The sequence below is a fragment of the Nematostella vectensis genome, chromosome 4, assembly GCF_932526225.1.
Source record: "Nematostella vectensis chromosome 4, jaNemVect1.1, whole genome shotgun sequence".
In the NCBI taxonomy this organism is placed as follows: Eukaryota; Metazoa; Cnidaria; class Anthozoa; order Actiniaria; family Edwardsiidae; genus Nematostella; species Nematostella vectensis.
Window position 1 is genome coordinate 9,590,224 of NC_064037.1, and position 20,640 is coordinate 9,610,863.

The following is a 20,640-nucleotide window of genomic DNA, read 5'->3' on the forward strand; positions in this document are numbered from 1 at the left end:
CTATTGTTCTTAAAAGAACAATAGTCACAATTGTTTATCAGATGGTTTATATCGCCAAACAGACAGTACTAACAAAACATTGAGAAGAAACACTATAAAAAATGGAAGGGGGATAGAATGAATACTGGATGAAATGATGTAATACTGGTTAAAAAGATGTATCAATACTTACTGTTAATTCGAATTTGGATTATTTTTAATTTTCTGGGCGATTTTTGCCAATTACAAAGCAATGACGTTAGAGAGATGATCTGCCGAAATTTAGTTCAAATTGATGTTTTCGCCACAGTGCGTGTTTGTGATAAACATCATTTGAAATGAAGTAAAGCAGTGAATTATTATGTCAACGTTAGATACTTTGAGGCAGTATGCACCACGCACTTACGAAAACAGGGTATCTGTGTGAGGACATAGGAACTTCACCAGCCTAGTCATATTGGGTATTTGCCACTTGTAACTGGCCCAGTAATTACCATGCCGAATGTTAATTATAATATAAGCGAATATTAGTTGATTCTCAAGTCTTCTATGGCGATTGATTACTGTATGCTGAACTCTACCAACACCATACCATCTATAAATGTAGGAATGCATACGGAGCAATGTATTCTATACCATCGTTATTAAACTACTACATATTTCTAATAACATACCAAAAATAGAAGCAATCGTTTTTTTTTAAAGCCATTTGGGGGCTGTTAAAATAAAGAAAATGAAATTTTGCTTTTTTTAGCCGCCACGGAAAATTTCTCCGATTTTTTTTTTGTCGGTTTCGTAAATTAAGTTATGATATTATTAGAAATTATTCGAGGTTAATCAACTTTGAGCTCCAATGAAGGATTTTTGAGTAAGCGATTTTTTCTAATGGCCATTTCAAACGCCGACGTTGCGCTTGTTGCTTCTGAGTTTCAGTTTCAGTTTATTTGCTCGGTAAAGCTAAGTTGCTAAATACCAATTGTTGGTATTTAGCAACTTATTGTTCGTTTCATCTCGTTGTTCTATTCGCTCCATTACTTAAACCTTTAACGGCTGGTAGCTTTTGAATTTAATGCGCGTAAGAAAGAGGCGCTCTGGCCAAGGCTAGCACGGGAAGAACGACTGCGCAATTTACATAAGCCCGACAAACTATTCCTACGGCCCTTGAAACTATAACTCAAGTCCGTGTGGCAGACTGGGAACTAGTCTTTGCGTTTTCCCGCCGAAAAATAAAACATCCGCCATGACTCCATCTTGGAATCTTTGTTTATGACCCTTCGTGAAAGCAATTGTCGTGAAAGTTTTCGACTACAAAAACAAGCATTTGTCGACATATTGCTAAGCTTTAAAGCAAGATGTTTGTCGAAAGACTAAAGGAAGAAGTGTACGATGTTATATTTGAACAGGTAGGCTCAAGCTTGTGAAATATGGGGCAGACTGGTTTGAATTGTGTACAATTTTGTGCGGATGTTTGGAGGGAATTTACGAATGTTTTCTTATCTGAATACCGAATAATTGTCTGTAGAGAATCTTGGTGCTTGTTGCAATGGATGTCGATGCTTTGTGTGCCTGCAAGATTTTGAAGGTGAGCCGAAAAGACAAGTAGAAACATGCTAGCTTTTATTTTACTTGGCATCGGTAGCGAGTTCGAATGTGTATTGCGTACAAGGCCTGCGTACAATGTGATGGATTTTTAATGATATCACCGTAGAACATAGAGCAGTTTACTAACCAAGCAAGTACGAAATTAACCGGTAGTTGATATGCAAAGTATAGGGGAACATGGGATAAATTAGTTTGTTTTGCAACACACATTGATTGTTATCTGAGTATAAAAATGTCTATAAATTCGTCTACACAGTTTTATATTTACAATGATCTTTTGGCATTGTTACCATTGTTACTCTTAAAAGAGGCACCACTGCGGGAAGAGTACTATTTTTGTGTTGACACTAGCTTTATAACAAAGTGTCAATGCATATCCAGTAAAGATCATGTACAATGAAGAATCCAATAAAGAACGAGTCTGAACTTTACTGTCTGTGAACATTGAATTGTTTGATGAGAGTTTACAATATTTTGTTATGAAAACTTCTATGTATTCAATGTCAACTTGTAAACTTTATCCCTGTTGTTTGTTTCAGTGGCTTTTTAAATGTGATAATATCCAGTATACTCTTGTTCCCGCCAGTGGGAAAGAAGATCTTGCCAGGGCTTATCTTGAACATGCAGAACAGGTACATTTTTATTAAGTCTCTGGTCATTCTTATTATTCTTGTTGTTGTTGTTGTTGTTGTTGTAATTGATTGTTATGCCATATAAGTATAAGTATTAAGTCTCTGGTCATTCTCATTATTCTTATTGTTGTTGTTGTTGTTGTTGTTGTAATTGATTGTTATGCCATATAAGGCAAAGCTTACACATACCTTGTTATAGTGCTACACTCACTATAATGATTGTCTCAGTAAAATAATATAAATGCACGTACAAGCCTTGATATACTGTAGTGTTACACTCAATATAACGCCCCTCTGTAACCCAGCGAAATCTAGATTTCTGTCAGGATTTATTTTGGAACTCACTGGTTCTAAATTTTCCCACTGGGTCAGCTAATTTTTATTAACCCCTGGTCACTCGACTTACTTGCCGGGTTAGAAAGAAACTGTATGGGTTGGTAAGGAAATCTCTCTAGGTGATGATATCAATTTGAGGTCCCACCAACCATAAACTATGTTGGGAATAATCTTGATTGAACTCTATAATCAATATGATAATGCTGGTCCCTTGCCATATCATTATATTGAGGTTCCACTGTATCAGGAATACAAAATGAAGATTAGTCTGTGTTATGTATCAAAGGGAGCAGTATGTCTTGTATGCACAAGTATCAATATTCTGAAGGTAAATGTTTAAATGATAAGGTGCTATTGTGATAAGTGATTCAATGTTTATATTTTATTTCTAGATTAAGCATATATTTTTGGTAAACTGCGGAGGGAACATCAACCTGCTAGAGACCCTAGAGCCAGACGAGGATGTGACATTCTACATCGCAGACAGGTGAATGTCAGGTCATAAATACTCTAATCCTACATCTTAGCTGAGCTATTGTATAATTATACAATAGGGTGTGTTGAGAGGCTGATATGCTATCTTGGTTTACAACAGAAAAAAGGCAAATTATTTAATGTACTTATTGTTCGAACAAAATTTAGCATTTACTTTTGATTAGAAAAATGTATAGCATTTGTACGTGGCTTAAATTTAGCAAGAAAATTTCAATTTCAGAAAAGGTTTTTTTTCATTGAAATATTTTTGTCACCCTGATATGATGGTTGCAGTCTTTTTCTCTGTTTATTTTGGCATGAGTTTACCATTCAGAAAGCCTGTGATCTATGTATTAGTGCAAGTAACCTATAAATCTGATGAGGGTGATTGTATGAAAACTAGCTATTTGATCACTTATATCACTACAATAAATGAAAGTTTTCAAGTGCATCTGCTGTGAAGCATTTCATTTTCTTATAATCTCCTTATGTTGTATGACTACAAAATGCCCCAAGTTTATCTTGATCATGTTGTTTTAGCATCCTATTAAATAAAAGTGATGTTTGGGGCTGGTCGAATTTGTGTTAAGAACAAGGGCTGATATCTTAATGTTTTTCAGCCATCGTCCATTGGATCTGGATAATATATACAACCAAGATCAGGTAGGGAGTCTCATTTGAACTCCACATGTTTTAATTGCATTTTTAAAGTAAAATTGTCATTCATTTTAATTGAAGGTGAAAATTCTGATGAAGGAGGGCGAAACACTTGAGGTTCCAGATTTTGACGATATATACGCTCAGTCAGAGGTACAGTTGATGGGTAGGGGGTAACTTTGCTATAAACATGATGAGGACGCAGTCAAATGTACAGTAGTTTGGGGGGGTAGTTGTTGTGAACATGATGGGGTGCTTCGTCAGAGGTACTGTTGATGGGGGGGGGGGTTACTTTGCAATAAACATGATGAGGGGGCAGTCAAATGTACAGTAGTTTGGGGGTAGTTTGCAGTGAACATGATATGTGATGCTCAGTCAGAGGTACTGTTGATGGGGGGGGGGGGTTACTTTGCAATAAACATGATGAGGGGGCAGTCAAATGTACAGTAGTTTAGGGGTAGTTTGTTGTGAACATGATGGGGTGCTCTGTCAGAGGTACAGTTGATTGGGCTGGGTTACTTAGCTAACATGATGGGTTTGGGTGGTAGTGGGGGGAGGGGAGTGTTAAGCCCCAAAAAATACCAAGGATAGCGACATTCATACTACTCAATTGTGGATTGTGAATCCCCAAAAATAACAGCAATATACACATACCTGACAACTCTCCCGCATTAGGCGGGAGTCTCAAGATTTTTTACCCCTTCTCCCGCTCTCCCGCGTTAAGCACCAAATCTCCCACTTTTCAGCAATTTTTATAGCTTCCGAAAAATTCTGAAAAATTATATAGAAAACCATCATTTTGCCTATTTTCTATTAAAATATTTTAAACAATAATTCCCTTGCCTAGCACAATTTATATAACACCCTCATGAGATCTATAAGGGGATTTGTTCGTGAAAGTTTTCTATACGGCAAAAACCTGCAAGGTTAAACCCACCCCTCCCCCAAAAAAATGAATATACCCCACCCCTCCCCCCAAAATAATTATCAAGCCTTGAGATTTTCAGAGGTTGACAGGTATGTATACATATGTAGTAATTTCCCACCACCAATCCTTGTTTAAATTAGGACAATTAGCTTGATTTTTAATCTCACTACATTTTGGGGATGGAAAAGAACTAATTGGTCATTGGCCTGTGGAACCATCTTCAGTGGCCCTTGATAATTACCTATTAGAGTAAGCTGTGTGTAGCAGCCTATAGCTAGTGAGATATACAGCATTTGTATACTGACATAGCTATACTGCATCAATCTTATAATGCACTGTACAAATACTAAACATTTACATTTTTTTATTATCCTATTCCTAGGATTCAGTTTATTTTCCTTTTAGCTTTGGTGGGAGTCCTATGCTGTGCTATTTCCTTTTTTTTTCACAATGCTGAGAGAAGATCATAGCATTTTTTTTTTACTTTCTTTCAACTGTCTGGTTGTTGTACTTGTCTCACTAACTGATTGTCATTTGTCAGGATGAAGATGATGATGAAGATGATGATGATGAGGGTAACGAGTCAGATGAAGGATCAGAGCCATCTAACAAGAGAAGAAAAACAGAAGATGGCAGTGATCATGTGCGTTTCCATTTCTTATTCTGCATAACAGAAAAATAGATGCTTGAAAGATAAGATAAAAAGAAAGATAAATGCTTGTTTCAATTAAGTTAATACAAGTTGCTAAAATACACACAGTATGCCAGTATTTGTGCAGAGTTATGGATTGCTTGTTTTGAGTGTGAATCAGGCCCTGCCAGGGGGGTGTCCACACGGGTCATTTGTTATTGAAAGATTAAGAAATACTATCCCTTTTCCATTCTGTCAAATCTGCTGCCCCTCCTCAACACATTCTGGGCATACAGTATGTGACTGGCACAAAGTTTTAAACTTATGTTAATGTTTCAATGTCAACTTCCAGGAGCACCCTCGAAATGCAAGAGCCAGAAGAAAAATATGGGAAAAGAAGAGGTAACAGTAATTGCTATTATTGGTATGAAAATTATGATAAAAAACAACAGAGATATTCTTTCTCATTGCAGACAGGAAATACTTTACAGATATCATGAATTTGCTTTTTACGGAACATCTGTAAGTAATGATGTTTCTTTTTTTCTTTTTTTTTTAAATTTACGTTTAACTATATGGCACACTTGTTTATTTTCTAGTGTTCAGTGCTGATGTATGAACTAGCATGGAAAATGAGCAAAGATTGTAATGATCTCCTCTGGTATGTATACATTGTCACCTTTTCTGCAGCATAGACATCTTCGCTTAATGCTTATCGGATAAATGCACACAAACAACAACACATCAGCCAGAGTAATATTTTTCAACCAAAATAAATGGTGAAAACTAAATTTAAAGGGAATGAGTAACTAAGAAAAAAAGTAAGCTATTGATAAGGTAGCTGAAGAAATCAAATCAAAACAAAGCAAAGTTGATTAGATACCAGCCATGAACAGCAAAATCCAAATCATGCGATTTTGATTTTCAGGGGGCGGCAGCAATCTCCACAACAGTTCTAGACCGTGCCATTCAGTGCAATCATGTTTTATTAGAGCACCCTGTAATAAGCCACCCATAGATAGACTCCAAAGATAGGGGCAGCTCTTTGAAAAGAAACGACTTTGGAAAAGTGTGACAGAAAAATTGTACTATTGAGAAGAAATTGAGAATGCTACAGTACTTTGTATGTTTTATGTCATTATGTCAACATTTTACCACCACATGTGTTGGCATTTTATCACTTTGATTGCCTAATGTTGTGTTTGTTTGTTTCTAGGTGGGCTGCTGTTGGTCTCACAGATCAGTATATAAATGAACGAATTGACAGGTAAGTTATTCCTTTCTTTCCAAATCTGACAAAGCTTGTCTGCAAACCAAGTTAATCATTAGTAAGCTTGGCGTACTCTGATCAATAATTAAATGAGTGAACACTGTGCTAAGTATTTTCCAGGGCTCATTCCATTGTCACAAGTTTTACCAAGCTGTGCTGTATCCAACGGCAGGTTTTCCTAAGTAGGAGGGCAGGGGGGGGGGGGGGGGGGGGTGGTTGAGCAGGCATAGATCCTACACTATGAGTTGTACAAAGGTGGATCTATGTGTCTAACAGGGTTTTTGCCCTCCCCAAACCCCCCTCCATTCTCAGAGATTTTGCATAAAATATAAAAAGGAAGCCAATAAATAATGTTGAATCCAGCACAATTTTTTTTTCCCGATTGGACTTTAGTCCTCCCCATTTTAACCTTTATATTTATTTCTATAATAAAGCACTCCTTTTTGACAGCCAAGTAGGGGAATTTCTGCCAAGTACCTTTGTATCAACTAATTGTATTTCTGAATCGTATTTCACAAGTGAGAAGTATGTGAGTGATGCAGAGAGCTTACATGAACATGTAATGAGACACAACCATGGTGCAGATGAGAATGGCGTATCTATTAACTGCATGAAGATCACTTTTGACTATGAGTATCCTTGCATATTCTTGTGCCCAGTTGCTGTTCCAGTGCCATATTAATGCAGGCATGGAGATAGGGGGAGGGTCAAAGTGATGGCCTTTAAAGGTCCTAATGTTACTGTTTTCAATTGAAACAATCGTTTATTTGTAAGAAAACTAATCACAAAATAACAATTCATGAATGAAGCCTAAAGTGGTATTGACCACTGGCTTTAGGATAGTTCAAACCCAAATAAATTAAGCAATGTCTTGTTAGTGTTGAAAAAATATTCCTCAACTGGAGGTATTTTTTATTCTTCCTCAACTGGAGGTATTTGTCCTGTTTTCGTTCATCCTGCTATCTCTGTTTTTATGTAAACCTTGTTCAGCCTTAAAGACAATGGGCTACATAACCACTACTTGGTCAATGAGTAATTTGATCCCCAGCAACACATTTTTTCTTAGCTGGTGGAAATTGATGCTTTGTGTGGCCCAGTAATGTGTGAAATTGTAAAATTGCGTGATTGGCCTTTTTTTACCCACACCATAGTAATACAGCATTATTGTTATTACTTCTTTGACTTGTGTTCTCAGATTACGACTTGCACTTTACAGACATTGGTCCCTGTTTGACAGTATTTGGCATTCACACTACACAGCTTGCAGGTCAAATCACTATTTATACTCCATTAGCATCATTTATGAATACTGAATTATGATTAAGTCAAATATTTGATTATTAGAATTTGGTGTAGATTTCACACCATGGAATATACCATGAAACACTTACAAATACAGTACTTCATTTAATCTGTGTGTGCGTGTCTTTTTAGATTCCGAGTGTGGACAATGAAGGGGAAGCAGAAGCTGCATGAATTTCTTGCAGACATGGGGTAAGTAAAATCCTTCAATACAAGTTGACCCACTTTTTGACAGCTGAGAGGAGGGGAAGCGCAAATGGCTCATTTCTTTGAAATACTAGTGTGCACCTGGGATTCATGGGGTATCAGGGGAAGTCATGAGTCCTGCTTTTACGATTTGCAACAGGGAAGTGTGCAGTCATTTAGATACCATAGATAAAATTTAGACAGTCCTTCTTGTGGTTGAGGGAAGGGATGGGCGTACACTCCTTAGCTATGCATCTGAGATCTAGGAGCCCTTAGCTATGCATCTGAGATCTAGAAGCCCCTAGCTATGCATCTGAGATCTAGGAGCCCTTAGCTATGCATCTGAGATCTAGGAGCCCTTAGCTATGCATCTGAGATCTAGGAGCCCTTAGCTATGCATCTGAGATCTAGGAGCCCTTAGCTATGCATCTGAGATCTAGGAGCCCTTAGCTATGCATCTGAGATCTAGAAGCCCTAAGCTATGCATCTGAGATCTAGAAGCCCTCAGCTATGCATCTGAGATCTAGAAGCCCTTAGCTAATATGCATCTGAGATCTAGGAGCCCTTAGCTATGCATCTGAGATCTAGGAGCCCTTAGCTATGCATCTGAGATCTAGGAGCCCTTAGCTATGCATCTGAGATCTAGAAGCCCTTAGCTATGCATCTGAGATCTAGAAGCCCTTAGCTATGCATCTGAGATCTAGAAGCCCTTAGCTATGCATCTGAGATCTAGAAGCCCTTAGCTATGCATCTGAGATCTAGAAGCCCTTAGCTATGCATCTGAGATCTAGGAGCCCTTAGCTATGCATCTGAGATCCAGAAGCCCTTAGCTATGCATCTGAGATCTAGAAGCCCTTAGCTATGCATCTGAGGTGTAGGAGCCCTTAGCTATGCATCTGAGATCTAGGAGCGTCAGGGGGGATGCTTGTGGTCAAGACTGCTTTTAGAACATGTCATGTTGGAAGATTTCAGCTCATATTGATATTGTTCTTAGCGTTCCCTTGGTGCAGAGCAGACAAACGTTTTCCAATATGGATGTCCAGCTGAGGAACAACCTAAAGGAGTGGGTTGAGACTTCTGCACAGAAATTTGGGTAAGAGCCCATCAGCTGTCACATTTAAGGGATTTTCTTAAATAATTTCATATATACAAATTTTTTTACGCATATTTCATGTCACTTGTTTTTTTTTGTTTTTTTTTTTACATTTTGGCCATAACCAAACAAGACACGATTTACGGAATTTTCGCGACCCAACAAGATTAAAATGACGCGAAAACTTGTAATGTAAATTTGATGAGGTAGTTTATAAAATGATCACTTTCAGTATATATTATATTCAGTAAATATCTCTTATTAACTATGGCAGGGGATGTCGGGAACTGATGGAGCAAAGAATTTTCCACTTTTTTTAAATTCGTAACTCCATAAATGCTAGTATGGCTCAAACTAACCACATTACTAATATATTTTTTACTATTTTATCTATATGGTGTTCACATTCTTTGTTTGGTTAGCATGGAGGAAATGTCATATGGATCGTTCAACGTGCAGTATGGATTCCGTAATAAGGTGAGGTCCATGCATAGGTGAGAATCAGGCAGGGGGTGCTGAGGCGGATCTACCTTTTTGCTAAAGTTTGGCTTAGTGAGAAGGGGGGAGGAATTTTTGTTGTTGTTGTTACATATGGCTTCCTGGCAGCCCAAAGGGGGGGGGGGGGGGTAAACCCCCTAAACCCTCCCCCTATTTCAGCTACTGGGGTTGCTGGAAATAATCAAAATTATGTGATGTTCGTTTACAAATGCTCATGGCTTGCTGTCACGAGAGCCAATGGCAAGAACAGAAACAGTATCAGGATAAAAATGATGCGGGATTGGGCAAAAAAATGCCCGGGAATACGGGATCAAGACCCCCCTCCCTTCCAGACCCTGTGTGAGAACTAACTCCTGTGTCTTTTGATGTCAACAGCTCTGTTCAAGTGACGTGGTACATGCTGTGAATGCTCTTCTAGAATCTCCGGTAATTGCTCAAGGAGAATTATAGAGCCTTTGTCAGCCGTCTTTTTGTCATCCTAGCAAACCACCAAGCGTGGTAAACAGTTGTGGCTGATAAGGACTCTTTAAGTGGATTATTGTCCCTGATCCCCTCTTCCTATTTAATGTACAAGGCTCAATCGTTTATTCTTGCCATGTATCCATTGTAATGGAGTCATTGCTTGCCTTGCAGTCAGATGAGAGTAAATCAGAGAAATTTCTGGACGCATTAGATGCTCTATCAAGGTAGGTCCTGTGATTTCAAAGGGATTTCAAAGTTGTATACAATACACATCCAAGGGGACACAAAGTTGTATACAATTTACATCCATTCCTGTAAATCCAGTGTCGTCAAGAACCATATTTAATTAGTGACGGTTCCAGAGAAGACAGTTAAAAAAATAGGCCCGTAAAACGTGCATGTAGCTACAATGGTGCCCCCCTCTCGAGACGTCCTGTATCCGACGCTGCTAATCCTCTTGTTTTCCATCCCAGGTCTAATTCTAAACTACTTCTCGATGGAATTGAAATGGCCAAAAAGCAGGTATATATTCGCCCTAGAATATTAACATGCATGCATCTAAAAAGAAATAGAAAGCCAAGTCATTTGGTATTCGAATTTTTTGCTATTCGATTTCTTTGGTATTCGATTTCTTTGGTATTTGATGTTTTTTTGTAGAGAGTATGTTAGTATTTTTTTTTTGTAGACCTTATGTTTTTCCTGTGGAGATGCTGGAGTTTTAAAGTGTTATTATAGTTGTGAGCCCTTGCATTGTTACATTTTTTTTGCTCAGTTGATTGCCCTGGTCACCCAAGTCCGGTCCCTGATCGACATGCATCAAGTAGTATGTGCTGGACCATTCCTCTACGCTTTCCTCCGTGAGGTTGGAATCACGTTTGCTTCGGTGACGACCTTTTAACTTAAAGCGAGGGTTCGCTTTGGAGGGGAAAAATATTTGACCTTCAGCCCTAAAAGAAATTATGCATCGTTTGACCAAAGCAAAAAAATATGTTTCATAACAAAAAATATCCTATACTCCAGTTACCGTGAAAATAAATCTTGCTCTACAAAAAAAGCCACTCCCCCTTCCCCTCCCCTCAAAAGTTAAATGGTTGACCCCTTATATCAACATATGCAGCATGTGTTGCAGGTGATAATTATCGATGATTATCGCGATTTTGCGCATAATCTAGAAAGGCTTTAGAATTCTATCCTTCAAATTTCAGATAAAAACTGAACAGTCCCGCTAGATAACACTGTCACCTTCATCCCTATTATTGTCCAATCCGATGTAACGCGACGCCGCATTTTCAAAACATCGATTTGTTTTTGTCTTTTGGTATTTTCTGTTCCGCCAGTCAAATTATTCTAAGCCAATTAGACTCTTGCCATCTCTCGCCCAGTGCAAATGCCTGGCTTCCTGTCGCGACACTGTCTGGTTTTCGTCCAGAGGATAGCCAGGGAAGTGCACAAAGCGAGACTGTGATTGGCTCAGAACGGTTTTACTGACGGAACAGAAAACCAAAACAAATCGTGTTTTGAAAACTCGGGTCGCGATACAACGGATTCGACAGTAAAATTGCGATAATTAAAGGTTACATGCTAGCCTGCGAGCGGCGCCTGCTTAAAAACGCCTGCGAGGGAGGCTAGTTAGAAGTATGCCGTGTAAAAATGTGATTATGCTTGTGATTTCAACAGTTTCGTTATACACCACTTTCACATTTATTCCTGTGTACACACTGGTGCATCAACATTATAAACCCCTATCACACAATTGTGATAGTTCACTGTCGATTCCTTGTTCATCTACTACTAACAGTTTAAGTTTAGATCCATTGAACTATCTAAATTGTGCATATATTGCAGGGCACCCCGGACTTGAAGATGTTCAGCAAACCAGTAGTCCTTGGCGCTCTTGCACGTTTCGTATTGAGTGCTTATGTAGTCATGGTATGTTTTCTCTTTTGTTCGAGTTCTTTAAGATCCCATTTCATTGCTTACTTTCCTTACTTACTCTCTTTGTTTTTTCGTTGAACTTCTGGTACCTTGCTTTCCAACTAATGTTTTTTTTTTTTCATTGTACTTCTAGTACCTTCCTTACTTAATTTACTTATATTTCTTCGTTGTATTTCTAGTCCAAAAATAAAAGAGCAGCGGCCTTACCATTTGTCCTTGCTGCCCCCTTAGATGCTGAGAAAGGTAAGGCTATCCAGACCCTCCCGGTGTTGGACATTTTCCATAACTCTTTTTCCTTATTTAAAAACCATCAATAATTCTAAACGCAAGCTTTATAAAGGATACCGTGGAATAGATTTTTTACATTTTGTTCATTTAGTAGAATTTCGCATGAAAGCAGGAATAAATATTTCCCCAAATAATTTCTTTCAAAGCTCAAATCATTACTTTCATCGTGTAATTTCCAGTGAAACCAGAAATATTTTTCTTGTTCTCGTGGTTGGCCGGCCCTAAAGGGAGTGTTTACCACACTGTTTCATCTCTCTTTAATTTTCATGGATTTAGCGGGCTATAACTCTGCTTTGAGTTTCGCTCCAATCTGTATGCTTTAATAAGTTACAGTATCAACGCAAATCATAGTTGAGAGCTCATGTTTGACACATTAGTTCATATCTTTCCGAGATTTTTTTCTTTTTGAGAAGTTATATAGTGTTATGTATCGAAGATTGGGTATCAAAACGTCACATGAAACCAAATTCGCGACTTTGGTGCCAGTCATACTGCGATGGATATTACGTGGTTAACCTAGCTTCCCGTGATAACGGCATGCTACTTAAATTTACCATATAACACCACTTTTTTAGTCAATTTTTGGGACGCGCTTCATACATTTTGAAAAAAAATCAAGACTCAATTATTTACTGAATTCATTCGAAAATAATCAATTGAACCGATGGAAATGAAAGGTCTCTTATACATTGTTCCTTCCTGGGAAATCAAAAAGACAGCTGCCATATTTTCCCAAAGCACTTAACGGGAACTCAATAAGAGCATTCACAGCATGTTACTACGTTACTAGAACAAAAACTTTCGACATCAAAATCAACCCGAATTAGAAGTGATAAGTGAGGGTAAGATAATTTCCGCGAGTGCGCTATGAATTTTTATGAACCAATTTATAAAAAAAAGCGATTGCAGCGATGGCTTTTGATAAATCTATCACAATGACATTGAAGACATAGCATACAGTGTTTTGAGAGAAAAAATCGCAAAGTTTTGCGTTGCTTATAAGAAGGGAATGTACGGTCCGCTAAACAACCAATGTGAGCGCACGTATTACGCTAATCAACCAATGAGAGTGCGCGCGTAGTATGCTAATCAACCAATCAGAGCGCACGTAGCACCGTTGCTGTATCATAAAAACTGAAGTCTTATTTCAATACGATATGTCTGGGACTATAAACTCGCTCTGCTTTTGACGCCTTGTAGACGCGATAATCGGAATGTTGACATTCGCACTGACCATCTGGACATCATGAAGTTTTTCTTATTTTATGCAATGATCATTGAGGAGAGTCATAAAAGCTCTGCTTTATTTCCGCTTTGTGAGGAAATGGAATCTTTAAACGCAGCAGTGTCTTGAAGCACCTTAAACCTCCCTGCTTGGATGATGCATTTAGCATAGGAAGCACAGAGCATAGGAAGCACAGAGCCAACTCTATTTGCTTTAAAGGTAAGGGTTCTATTCTATATGTCCAACAAAGCACAAACTTTTTTAGCATTCTATTCTAAATTAAGATTTCATTTGATTGTCTTTTACCGTTGTCCCTATTTACCAATCATAAAGGTATTCGTTCTGGCAAATTCGGGTTTAAGTGCAGTTTAAGTGGCAGTGCCTACACTCTGTCACTCATGATTATAAATTACCAACTGCCGATTAAAGTAGGATAAAGCCAGTACCATTTCAAGAGCATTCGATCGCTATACAATTACTAACATTTTATTTTTCTGTTAATTTACAATTCAAAATTTCTCAGTTCTGGATTATTATTTTCATAAAAATTTCACAGACGAAAATGCTTTCTGCAAACACAACGCTAGAAAACAGCACCACGTCTGTCTGTGCATCATTCGGGGAAATCTTTCTTAAAAGTGGACACAAATCGGATGACGGTACAAGGCGCCTAGTGGAAGGACACCATGAATTGGCAGTTTTCCTACTTGCACTAAACGTCTGTCTGCCATGCCTGTCTATACTGGGAAACGCCTTGATTCTCTTTACCGTGTGGGCATACGAGGAGCTGCGAGTCCCCGCCAACCTGCTGCTCGTCAGCCTGGCCGTCGCCGACTTCCTCACGGGAGTTCTCATTCAGCCAATTATGGCAGACAATTTGTTCCGAGGTATTACAGACACGTTCAGAGTGTGCAGCCCGGACTATCAGGTGTTCGTTGAGCTTTTTGGCCATATCACAATCACCGCTAGCGTCTCTACCCTGGTGCTTATAACCCTTGATAGGTTTATTGCAATCATCTACGCGCTCCAGTACGTTACCATTGTGACCCATGGACGCACTCTTCTGGCCATCGCCCTCGCGTGGGCGTTCAGCGTTTTTTTTTTCTCTCTGCGCATATCTGCTTTCTCCATTCCTGCCTGGAATCCATCTGATCTGGATCCTCTACCTGTTTAGCTCCTGTATGTTTATGTTCGCGCTTTACATCAAGATCTGTCGCATCGCTCAGCATAAATCCAACGAGGTTACAGCCGAGATTGAGTACTTCCAACCGGGCCAGCAAACCAAGAAAGAGCGCAAAGGATTAGTCACTGTCTCCATCATCACCACCAGCTTGTTTTTAAGCTTTGTTCCCTTCACCGTGACCAAAGCCATGACAAACACACTAGACCTCGCTGGAACAGAAGTGGAAGTGCTACTGCCAGTGTTCTCCATTCTACTTCTTATGAGCGCGAGCCTTAATCCGTTTGTCTACTTTATTCGGTCGCGCAAGCTTAGAAAATACACTTGGAAGCTCATTGTTAAATGGACTCTGTAAAGCGGCTCTTTTAGCCGCCACTTTATCATCCTAGTAGCTATGCAAATCTCGGGTCGTGTTGCATTGTGGGCACGCTCCAAAAGATTACATATCGAGTGCGAACTCTGAGGATTTAAATGGGAGTCTACATTTCTATGCACCAATTACTTGCACAAATGATAAATAACAACAGTATATTTGGTCGCTAGTATTTGATAAAGTACTTTTTTGGTTCTCAATAGACGTGTTATTTGTAGACAAAACTAAAAAACATAAGCTCTGGTATGTAGCCAAATTCGACAATAAACGTCCCGTGGAGATACTGAAACTGACTGACTAAGCTTTCAGTTGAAGTCAAGTTTTGGCATTGTACTTCAAGCTTTAAAGATCTGTAATAAAGCTTAAGACCTTTATTTTGAGCTTTTATTAGCTGATACATCTAAGGAAATACACCGATTTCACAACGGTTGTCAGTGCAAATGGCGAATGGTAAATGGCTTATGGGTACTAATTATTCGTAAAATAAAAGGTGTCAAATAAAGTCCAGCAATGTCGGAGCCAAGCATTGGTAACTTTTAATGGATAATTGTTTCGATTTATCCATATTCTTCGAGACGCATGGTTACTTTCGGTCGTAGAACTGCTATTTGCCAGTCGCCATTTGCCATTTGCACTGACAACCTTTATTGAAATAAGTGTATGTAAAACATCTTGTCCTGGCTAATTTTGTCCGTTTAAATAATAAGCTTTGCAGTATCAGACTGGCAATCTGCTAGTTAGTTCTTACATTTTAGTGTATATAAATGTATATAAAAGTAAAATACCCAATAAAGTTTTAGAAGAGAATAACACAGATTATCAATAACAATAGTATTTAAGGTAGCTTTTTCGAACACTAATAAAACAATATTTCGCTGCTACCTGTACCTCGGCGTGTACTTAGCATGTTTAAAGAATATGATGAAATCTTAGACTGGACGTTCTTATAAAAAAAAGGGTTACAGTACTTTAGATAGGTAATTGAGTATATCTGAGGGAAAAGAGACAAAACTCAATAATAGTTGACTTTTTTGGAAGAAAAAAACTAAGTTCAGGTTATTATTGACCTGCAAGAAAAGACAGGAGAGTTTGAAAAGCTCATCAGATCAATACTGTACACAATCCAAATTAACATTTAGACAAAGCGGGCTGCTCCATGCACGGACTAAATCCCCAAAGGTGGAGTTGAATTGCACAATTTTCGTAACTCGGAGTTTCAGTGTGAGCACCATGCGAGAATGGAGCTCACTGACAGCGAGGAAGAGCGACTTATTTTACGCCAAATATATATTTTCAAGAACTGTTATGTCGACGTCAGTGTGAGCACCCTGCAAGAATGGAGCTCACTGACAGCGAAGAAGAGCGACTTTTTTTACGCCAAATATATATTTTCAAGAACTGTTATGTCGACGTCAGTGTGAGCACCCTGCGAGAATGGAGCTCACTGACAGCGAATAAGAGCGACTTATTTTTTTACGCCAAATATATGTTTTTAAGAACTGTTATGTCGACGTCAGTGTGAGCACCCTGCGAGAATGGAGCTCACTGACAGCGAAGAAGAGCGACCTATTTTTTTACGCCAAATATATATTTTCAAGAACTGTTATGTCGACGTCAGTGTGAGGACCCTGCAAGAATGGAGCTCACTGACAGCGAATAAGAGCGACTTATTTTTTTACGCCAAATATATGTTTTTAAGAACTGTTATGTCGACGAACAAGCGGAAAAAGTGAGTAGAATACCTCAGATAGCCACACCACAGCCTAACTTTGCTGGTGGAATAATTACACATAAAAAATTGGCTGGACTTGTTGAATTTCGAAGGTTACAAATACAAATTTTGCCTTCATGACAATTAAATCGATGCATTGTTAATATTCAATCGTTCTTGTTATCAAATCTGTGGCGAAAGTGGTGTTTTTTGCTCATTTCTACTCAAGGTTTAATATGATGGTCCTTCATTAGTATTCACGGTTAATATCTAATTTTTAACCTACTCCTCATTAGTATTCTAATAACACTGTATAATAAATATCTTATTGTTCTCGATTGCTGGTACGTAGGGAACTTATGGATTTCTTCCAACGTTTTATGGATATATTCAATATTATTTTTCTGGTCCAGGTTCCCGTGCGGCCTGCCCTTTCGGTCAAAAAGGCCTATGTAGGCCATTGAAAGCGGCATAAAATAATACCCTTAACTCTAAATTGTTGAATTGATAGAGATCAGCTAGAAATTGGAATTCTGGATAGTATACCGTGTAAATGTAAACATACAGATTGTTTACTTAATGTACGAGAAATTTTTAACGCATAGCTATAACTCATCTTTGTTTTAATAATAATAAAGTCTCTTTAGATAAAAAATACCGAAGAACCTGCTAACATGAGCTCGAATAACCTCGCTACATCTATCTTATAACTGTCTTCTTCGTTATTCGGGCACTTTTATTCACGACGTGGCTCACAGAGCTTTTTTTTTTTTTGTCCAATTTTTTGTTTTCGGGGACGCGCACTTTTATTCACGATTTGGCTCACAGAGCCTTTTTATTTCTAATTATCTTTTTTTTTTCTGTCTTATTATTCGTTGTCGGGGACTCGCCCTCTCATTCACGACGTGCTTAAATTTCAAACTGTCAAATTATTCGTTGTCGGAGACGCGCACTTATATTCTCGAGTTGGCTCGCAGAGCCTTTTTATTTCTAATTGTTTAGTCATTTGTTGTAAAGGACGCACACTCATATTTATGAGTTGGCTCACAGAGCCCTTACATTTGTCTCGTGTATCATTGTCAGGTACGTGCCTTGTGGTTGGAGTCCCTCCCATCGCCGATGAGTCAAGAAAAAAGTGAGTAAAAGCAAGCTAAATTTTTTTTACGCTATGCCTCTTGGAATGCCGTCATGCCTTTTTTTATGACGCGGTTGAACTTAGCAAGTGGTCCTTTTCACTGTTTTCAGTTTCCTTGGGCGTGCATTCGAGCTAGCAGCAGAAAAGACCAAGGCGAGATCCACGCATGATTGTTTTGACCCAGCAGGTAAGGTGCAATAGATAAATGATAAATCCTTACTTATACTTAACACATCTCTTGTTTGTAAGTGTCTCTTTGGTAATATAGTCCCATAGAGTTTATGCTGTAGAGATAGTGTAACGTGTCCAGAACAGCTAGTAGGCAAAGGAACTATTGAGGTAGGAAATAACCCCCCCCCCCCCCCCCCCCTTAAACGAGGAAGCTCTCTTTTTCCCATGCACTAGGGCGGACCTCTTGGGTTTAATTTCCTGACAACCTTTTGTGCTCTCTGTTGTAGTAATGGAGATGAAAAGTGAAGACAAAGAAAAGTTCTTCGATGCCTTGTCCGCGCTGCTGTTATGATGACCGCTATATAGAGGGTGCTGGCCGCATAGTTATTAATATGACAACTGCTCTATAGAGGGTGCTTCCACACAGCTATTATATAGCGACCGCTATAACATGGGGTGTTGTTCACACTGCTATTATGAAGACCGCTATATAAGGGGTGCTGCCTCTGCCATTATAATGACCGCTATATAGGGGCTGCTGGCCACACAGCTATTACGATGACCGCTTTATACAGAATGCAATCAAACGAACTGAATGCGGTCAAGGAATTCGGACAAACCAGAAATGGTAATTTTAAGCTAGGGGCCTGGGGGTTTCTAGGAAAATTCATGGTACAAATTATCTGCTAGGTTATAATGAAGGAATAACAAGAATAACCCTAGTCTAGTACCAGGCACTTTTACCGGTCTTACAGGCTTCCTGTTGTTGATAAGAGTTGTGACGCCACAGGACACCTTGTATGGGTCAGCTCGTCCCAGACCCCAAGGTGGCTTATGGTTCATCTCCGAGCGCAGGCAACCTGGTAACAACCCCATATACTAGGATGAGTCGATGAGAGTTTCACTCTTTCTAGCTCTCACAGGGTTGCGATCAAACAGTCTTTGAGAGTTGACGAGAGTGGTCAACGCACGCGCGCACGGCATGTTGGTTGGGTTGACAGTGCTGAATAACGTATGCGCATGCGCGTGTTCTGGCGAAACAAACAAAATCTCAGTGTTGAATCGTTCGAGTAAAGGTACGAAAGGCTGACTTCGGTCCCTGTTTTGACTTACTGTACAGCATTAAAACCATACTGTACAAAAGATGACAGATTTGTTTGATAATGAGGGAGTCATAAAGAAAATTATAGACTTAGGTTTGGTCTAGTTTTCTTAGCATTCGCCAAAATGTGACAGTTCGCCGGTAAAAAGCCGCCATTTCAAAACAAAACGGCTAGTTTAACCGCGCGGTACTGGAACTAGTCTTGCGTTTTTCAGCACTGTCGGTTGGGTTTTTGTGGTAGATTTGTCGAATAAACTATACAAACGCGCGCGCTGCATTCTGGTAGAGTTGTGGGAAAATGAAATTAGCACGCGCACTTATAGCTGGAATCGCCTATTATTTGATTTCTGGGTTCATTTCAGGAATGTGTGTTAAATTTCACTTGTGGAAACTTCTGACCATAATACGGTTATTAACCCTGGTACACGCGATAAAACGGTGCCGACAAATCTGATCAACTCACATATCGGTTTTGATCTTGGTTTAAGTGAATGAGAGTGCACGGTCAAACGGTCTCTCATAGATTGTCATCAATAAACATTCGTTGGACGGTGTGGTGTTGATTGCATCGTTTCTCATTTCACGAAATAGCTTCGTGGGTTGTTGGACTAACTGAAATGTAATTTATTCTAGTACAGGTATGATCAAAAACAATGTGTACTAAATGAAAGCATTAATTTTGTAAATAAATTGATTTTTTTACACGTCTATTTTTTCTTATCATAAAATAATGCGCTTGCTTGCCTCGGCTTGTCGGTAAGATATATGAAAAAAAAATTGTGTTTACTAACAAGTGCCCACAGGAACCACGCGGCTCAAAATACAAGATGGCGCCCGATCATCGAACGGAGCGGGTTTTCCGCGATGAGAATACCGAAGTACCGCCTGCAAGCAGGCTCTTAACTAACTAGCAGGGATGGAGAAAGCCTCCTTCGCAGACTTCTCTAAACGTTGGAAAACCGGGCATGAAATGGAATAGCTTCCTGGCATTCTGTGTTGAACAAATTCCCATGTTAAAGGGGGGGGGGGGGGGGAAGAAGACAAATGCATAAACAGTAAGTCACTCGTTCTCAGCTCCTCGATCCAAGGTGCTCGTTGCATCGCCACGTTTTCTTTTCTGGTACTTTCGTGGGCAAAGGCAGTTCTTGGGTTAGAGGGTTGAGTCGAGGTTTCTTTGCGAGTGGTACGATCGTTGACGGGGAAGAGATCCTTGTGTAGTCCCCCCTGGGGGCGGGGGCATAAACGTAGGGAAAAAATAATCTTTAAAAAGTTTCTTTCGATTCTGCTATCCACTTGGGGGGTCTTCAAAACACAAATTAAGTTATCTGTTTAAATTTTCGGCTTTGTTGTTGGTAACCAGGGGCTCATATGTGGTAACTGATTACTTGTGCTACTTTTAAAGGTTAAACATTGCTGTTAACCACACCCAAATAATTATGCGCAAAATGCGAACCGTGTGAAAGACGTGGA

At 39.1% G+C, this 20,640-nt stretch overlaps 1 protein-coding gene across 2 annotated transcripts; it reads left to right on the forward strand.

Moving 5' to 3' along the window:
• Nucleotides 1-1,178: 1,178 nt before the first annotated feature.
• LOC5522373 (cell division control protein 45 homolog) lies at nt 1,179-19,878 on the forward strand. Of its 2 annotated transcripts, XM_032367708.2 has the most exons (25): nt 1,179-1,382; nt 1,502-1,561; nt 2,121-2,213; nt 2,942-3,036; nt 3,644-3,686; nt 3,762-3,833; nt 5,150-5,251; nt 5,592-5,641; nt 5,713-5,761; nt 5,839-5,900; nt 6,456-6,506; nt 7,029-7,142; nt 7,705-7,776; nt 7,944-8,003; nt 8,992-9,090; nt 9,513-9,567; nt 9,964-10,014; nt 10,222-10,274; nt 10,524-10,572; nt 10,823-10,912; nt 11,896-11,979; nt 12,165-12,228; nt 17,846-17,897; nt 18,008-18,084; nt 18,356-19,878. In XM_032367708.2, exons 1-25 carry the CDS (start codon nt 1,332-1,334, stop codon nt 18,418-18,420), a joined length of 1,713 nt encoding a protein of 570 aa, XP_032223599.2. In that variant the 5' UTR covers nt 1,179-1,331; the 3' UTR covers nt 18,421-19,878. The 2 variants fall into 2 exon arrangements, with proteins under 2 accessions (XP_032223599.2, XP_048582746.1); XM_048726789.1 differs by lacking the exon at nt 7,029-7,142.
• The last annotated feature ends 762 nt before the right edge of the window (nt 19,879-20,640 follow it).

Bases quoted from the DNA above. Each gene is read 5' to 3' on its own strand.
- LOC5522373 (XM_032367708.2), top strand. From the start codon at position 1,332: ATGTTTGTCGAAAGACTAAAGGAAGAAGTGTACGATGTTATATTTGAA. The intron at 3,037-3,643 runs GTGAATGTCAGG...AATGTTTTTCAG, and splicing joins ACATTCTACATCGCAGACAG to CCATCGTCCATTGGATCTGG. The intron at 5,901-6,455 runs GTATGTATACAT...GTTTGTTTCTAG, and splicing joins GATTGTAATGATCTCCTCTG to GTGGGCTGCTGTTGGTCTCA.